Source organism: Cajanus cajan, chromosome 5 (assembly GCF_000230855.2).
Source record: "Cajanus cajan strain Asha chromosome 5, NIPB_CcT2T_4, whole genome shotgun sequence".
Lineage (NCBI taxonomy): Eukaryota > Viridiplantae > Streptophyta > Magnoliopsida > Fabales > Fabaceae > Cajanus > Cajanus cajan.
The window spans coordinates 40,722,501-40,728,620 of record NC_138521.1 but is presented as its reverse complement, the minus strand read 5'-3'; the positions used below and the strand labels follow the sequence as shown (position 1 = coordinate 40,728,620).

The 6,120-nt window shown below is 45.1% G+C and overlaps 1 protein-coding gene across 1 annotated transcript; it reads right to left on the bottom strand.

Annotated features, from left to right (window-relative positions):
• Nucleotides 1-3,373: 3,373 nt before the first annotated feature.
• On the bottom strand, nt 3,374-3,802 carry LOC145957992 (uncharacterized). Its single transcript, XM_083074438.1, has one exon. The coding sequence runs from the start codon at nt 3,800-3,802 to the stop codon at nt 3,374-3,376; it is 429 nt and encodes a 142-aa protein (XP_082930564.1).
• Nucleotides 3,803-6,120: the final 2,318 nt, after the last annotated feature.

The following is a 6,120-nucleotide window of genomic DNA, read 5'->3' as shown; positions in this document are numbered from 1 at the left end:
GGACCGTTAATGTTCTTGAGGTCAAGACTCCAATGACTCTTTGAAGCTCCTTGAAATGTTCTTCAATGGAGAAGAGGCCTTGAAGTGATTCAGTTTTCCTTAGCTTGCATAGGAAGCTTGAGGAACCAAGTCAAAAGTTGAAGAACTTTTGAGAGAAACCTTAGAGTGTGGGTTCTCTTCTATTTTGGAGACTCTTGAGTGAGAGAGAAAATCTGATTTCTATTCTCAAAATATTCAAAAGTGAGTACATGGGAGGTAATTACAAATATATAGGGAGGGGTAGCTTCTAGGAGAAGCTAACCTTAACCATGGTTCACTAGGAACCATGGTAAGGTAAGCTTAACTTCCCACGGTTTAGCAAGCTTGTAGGAGAAGCTAACCTTGACCATGGTTCACTTAAGAACCATGTTAAGGTAGGCTTAACCTACTAAGGTTTAGAAGCTTGCAAGGCAAGCTTCAAAAACCATGAAGTGTAGCTAAGAATTTCGGCCAAGGAAGACAAGTGAGCTAGGCGGCCTTGGTTCACAATTTGCTCCATGAATTAATTTGAAAATCCTTGATTTGGTTTAGTTAGGTTCATCATATGATGATGAGACCTAGCTAAATCAAATCTATGAAAAATTAGGAGCAAAATGAGTCCAATATGCAAAATTTTGCCTAGGCCCAACTCAGGCCCAATTTCTAAGCACACTCCCTAGATTTGCTAAATGTCACCCCTTTTTCCCTACTGAAAAAATACAAAATGAATGTATCAACTAGGGAGGTTAAATGGAGTTAAACTCTCCAAGTAGCCTACCTTAAAATCAATATACAAACCTAGAAAAAGCAAATAAAGTGCCTCACAAATACAAAGGCAAAAATAACCTATACAAGACACTATGCATAAACTGTACAATATACACAAGTAGAAATAGGCCTTCTCTTTATGATAGAGCATTCCAAGTGAAGAATACCTTGGGCTTGACAAGCCCACTAGTCTTCACAAGGTCCAACTCTTCCTGTATTCTTCTAGCCATAGCTCTGGTAACTGGACCCTTGGCCCATGGTCTATCAGTCAGGGTCCAAAAGTCCTTGGAGATTGCTTTGAGGTCTAATGAGACCTATGCTGCTCAGGTGGGCAAGTTGCGGGAGCAGGCCAATTCTCCCCGGGCTCGGGTGCGCTCCTTGGAGGACGAGGTCACCGCATAGAAGGCGAAGCTGGTGGCGGCGGGCGAGAAGCGCCTTTGCGATGAGGTGCTCCTTGGTGGCCAAGCAGAGGATAATGCCTCTCTGAGGGTGGACCTCACGAAGCTGGAGGAGGCGAAGGCGGGACTGGAGAGGAAGCTCGAGGAGACCGAGCGTGCTGTTATTTTTGAGCATAAGAGGGGATTTCTGAAGGCAGCTCGCCAGGCGAGGTTTCTCGCCCCGGGGTTCTACTTATCCGCCATGCATGTGGAGAAAGTGGTCTGCTTTGGGAAGCTGGTGGCGGAGGATGACCTTGAGGACAGCTCCAGTGAAAATGCCTCCGCTTAGGCCACTTTTGTGATAGCCTAGTTTATTTTTCCCGTTTGGTTATTGCTTTTGAATTTCTGTTTGGAACTCAGCATACATTATTGTGTATATATCGATGGTTCTTCTACTCTTGGACTTGTTTGTTTTGCGCTCTTGCGGGGCTCGAACTTGGCCTGATGTGTATGTTTTGTCTTGAGGTTCAAACTCGACTCGTAGCTTATTATGAAATAAATTGTACTGCGGTTCAAACTTGACCTCCGCTTTTAGGGTGAAATAGATCGTGCCCAGGTTTGAACTCGACCTCGGATAAGAGTATTAAGGTTCGTACTCGACCTCAAAGTAAAATGAATTATATCAAGGTTCGAACTCGACCTCGGGTAAGCGTATTAAGGTTCGTACTCGACCTAGGATTAAGGTAAAATGAATTTTATCAAGGTTCAAACTCGACCTCGGATAAGCGTATTAAGGTTCGTACTCGACCTAAAATTAGAGTAAAATGAATTTTATCAAGGTTCGAACTCGACCTTGGATAAGCGTATTAAGGTTTGTACTCGACCTAAAATTAGAGTAAAATGAATTTTATCAAGGTTCGAACTCGACCTCGGATAAACATAATAAGGTTCGTACTCGACCTAAAATTAGAGAAATGAATTTTATCAAGGTTCGAACTCGACCTCGGATAAGCGTATTAAGGTTCGTATTCGACCTAAAATTAGTGTAAAATGATGGAGATAAGAGAATGTGAATAGAAGAGAGTGAGTTATTTTATTGGATATATGTGCCTCGTTAAAAACCCTCTCAGCCAAAACTCATTTTTCTATTTTTTGGGACAAAAGACTGAGGCGGGAAAAGAGTGCACAACTCATTTGTACAAGATTCAACTGAAGTAAGACTTGAGATGCGTGGCATTCCAAGTTCGCGGTATGGGCTTTCCGCTGAGTTCCTCCAGTCAGTATGCTCCATTTTCCAAGTCTTCTATAACTCGGAAAGGGCCACCCCAGGTGGGTGCGAGCTTTCCATCTGACGTGTCTTTCCGAGCTTCTCCTAGTAAACGCCACACCAGGTCGCCGACTCGAAAAGAGCGAGGTTGCACTCGCGTGCTGTATTTTCTGGAGGCTCGGAGCTTGTAGACTTCTTCGTGGATTTGAGCTTCTTCTCTGAGCTCGTCAACCAGGTCAAGGTCAGTTTCCAACTCTTGAGCGTTCTGCTCGTTGTTGAAGGCTTGGCGTCAGTGCGATGTCTCTCTGACTTCCACTGGGATCATTGCGTCAGCCCCGTAAGTTAGCCTGTAAGGCGTTTCTTGCATTGTTGACTGGGGGGTGCAATGATACGCCCAGAGGATGACCTTGTTAGCTACTTCGGCTTGGCCATTAGTTTGCGGATGTTCCACCGAGGTCGGGAGATACTTGATACCGAGCTCGCGGAGGAAGTTCTCAAATCCTTGTGCGATGAATTGTTGGCCATTGTCGGTAACGACGGTGTGAGGGATTTCGAATCTACAGATAATATTTCTCCAGGTGAACCTTTGCACATTTTCAATGGTGATTTTGGCGAGTGGGCATGCCTCGATCCACTTGGTGAAGTAGTCGATCGCCACTAGGAAGAACTTGAGCTGACCTTTCGTAGGGGGGAAAGGCCCGAGGATGTCCATTCCCCATTGGGAGAAAGGCCATGCCGACATCATGGGGTGGAGAGCTTCGGGCGGCTGCCGGTGTGTGTTGCCAACTTGCTGGCATTCCTTGCATCTTTGTACCTAGTCCTGGCAATTCAATTTTAGTGTGGGCCAGTTGTATCCAGCTCGGAGTACTCTGGTCGCCATTGAGCGTGCTTCGGAATGCATGCCACATATGCCCCGGTGAATTTCCTCGATGACGTAGGCTGCCTAAGGCGCAGTCAAGCACTTGCGCAGTGGAGTGGAAATGCCACGCTTGAACAGCTCGTCCCCAATAATGATGAACTTAGCCGATCTCATCCTCATCTTTCGAGCTTCGTCCTTATCTTCGGGAAAGATCCCTTCTTTCAAGTAACTCCAGATGCCTGTCATCCACCCCGGGTCTTCACTGTTACTGACATTGACGACTTTGTCGTCCAGGCTGGGTGAGTGCAAGGTCTCCTGGATGATAGTTCGATGCTGTCCAGGCCTTTTGGTGCTGGCAAGCTTTGATAGGAGGTCAGCTCGGGTGTTTTGTTCTCGCGGCACATGCTGTATGGTGAACTCGTCGAAGGACGAGATTTGGTGGGATGTGATGTGGAAGTACCGCTGTAGAAGAGTGTCCTTTTCCTGGTACGTCCCACTGAGTTGCTCCACCATGAGCTTCGAGTCGCTGTTGCAACTCACTCTTCGAGCTCCGAGGTCGCGAGCTAGCCTTAGTCCTGCGAGGAGTGCCTCATACTCCGCCTGGTTGTTGGTCACCTTGAAGCTAAACTTGAGGGATTGCTCCAAAGTGACTTGGTTTGGCCCCTCCAATATGAAACCTGCACCACCACCCTTAGAGTTGGAGGACCCATCAACGTGTAAAGTCCATACCTGGGGTTCCTCGGCGGTAGTAGGCGTGAGCTCGACTACGAAGTTGGCCAGGCATTGAGCTTTCAGGGGTCCGCGACTTTCTTACTGGATGCCGAACTCAGACAATTCTACTGACCATGCAATCATCCGTCCGGCGAGCTCGGGCTTTCGCAGAATTTGCTTTATGGGGTAGTCGGTTTTGACTACCACTTGGTGACTCTGGAAGTAGAGTCGGAGGCACCGAGCTGCGGTGACAAGTGCCAGTGCCAGCTTCTCGATCATTTGGTACCGCTTCTCCGCGTCTTGGAGGACTCGGCTGATGAAGTAGATCGGTGTTTGCACTTTTTGGTGCTCTTGTACTATAACTACGCTGATGGCGCTTTCTGCTACGGCCAAGTAGAGGAGGAGGTCGGTTTTGTGATCCGGCCTCTGTAGGATTGGTGGAGTCGTGAAGAAGGTTTTGAAGCTTCGGAAAGCTTCTACGCACTGATCCGTCCACTGAAAGTCTTTTGGCTTCCGTAGTAGAGTGAAGATCGGCCCTGCCTTATCTGCGAGTCTGGGGATGAAACGGGACAGTGAGACTAACAGTCTGGCTAGGCGTTGGAAATTAGGAGTTTCAATGCCTTTTAAGCACTTATATGTCTCGGTTTCAATATAGAAAAACTGCAGCAAAATTATGACACAAAACAAGAGGTGTTCACAAGTATGTTTTCACTAGTGCTTCACTATTTTGTAGTATTTTTTAGGTCAAATTTTTAAGCACTTTGTTTCTTTGTTTTTCTCAAGCAATTAGGACACTCACACCTCTGTTTTGGTTCTGTTTTAAGGTCCAAAAAAATTTCAATAAGTTTTAGCCACAACACAAGACACAAGGAAACCTAATAGGAGAAGTGTTTAACAATTTTTTTTTGACAACTTTTAACAAGACATAATAGAAACCTAACTCTAAGAAATTTGCTAGAACTAATAGCAAATTAAGAACTCAAACATGTAAATCAAAAGCTCATATAGTAAGGTTCAGATTTAATAAGAAAAAACACACAAAATTCGGACTCAATCAACACAACACAAAAACTAGGTCAAAACAAGCTAGTCTAGGAATCAATGACATTCAAAGGACTACACATGACTCTAGACAAAACATATGATTCAAAAACAAAATATACACTAAACATTATCAATGTCCAATTACGGACTCATGTTATAGGAATGGAGAAGACTCAAGCAAAAATCAAAAGCACAAGTACATGTGTAGACCCCTAAAATTGTCCGGGTCGGAAATAAAGCTTGAAGACTCTCGAAGACTGAAGAAGGATCAGCCAGAAGGACTTCCAGAAGGCCCAAGGAGGGTTCTCTATAGGTCTAAGAGGTCTTAGGATAGCTAAAAATAGAAAATAGGAGGAATTGGGACCAATACGGGCTGCTTGGGGACCAGTACGGCCTGTATTGAAGTTTTGAACTTCAATGCGGCCGTACTGGACTCAATACGGCCGTATTGAAGATCTGTGAACTTCAATACGGCCGTATTGAGTTCAATACGGCCGTATTGAAGAACAAATTCTCAATACGGGCCGTATTGACCCCAGCGCCCGTATTGCTCCTATTTCCTATAAATATGGCGTCATTTGACGTCAATACACACTTTTCAACCATTTCTTGACTCTCTTATTGAGTGTTCTGGGGTTTTTGAGCAGTGCTCTGCCTTAGGAACCTCTCTAGGAGTCGATCCGACGAAGTTTTGGAATTCCGAGCACTTAGCTTGGAGATTCGAACCTAGTCGAAGGGAAATCCTCCGGATTTCCATAGTCAAAAGTTTTTAGGAAGGAGCGAGCGAGCTTGTAGAGCGAGGGAACGCCAAAAAGCTTCCCAGTTTTACTCAATATATAAAAGCACGCTTCAAGAGGTTTCTTCTTAAATCCTTCCTTTTACTGCTTTCTGTGTGCATATTTAAACTGTCATCATGTAGATAGTTAATTTATAATCGCTTATAATAAATAGGGGTAATTTAGTAATTTTACGCTATTATTTTAGAAATAATCTGTCATAGGGAACCCGAAAGGGGCGCTGTGGGGTGCTAACACCTTCCCCACGCGTAACCGACTCCCTTACCCAACTCTGGTTGT

What these genes read in the sequence shown, in the direction of transcription:
- LOC145957992 (XM_083074438.1), bottom strand. Translation starts at nt 3,802, where the DNA reads ATGGTGGAGCAACTCAGTGGGACGTACCAGGAAAAGGACACTCTTCTA.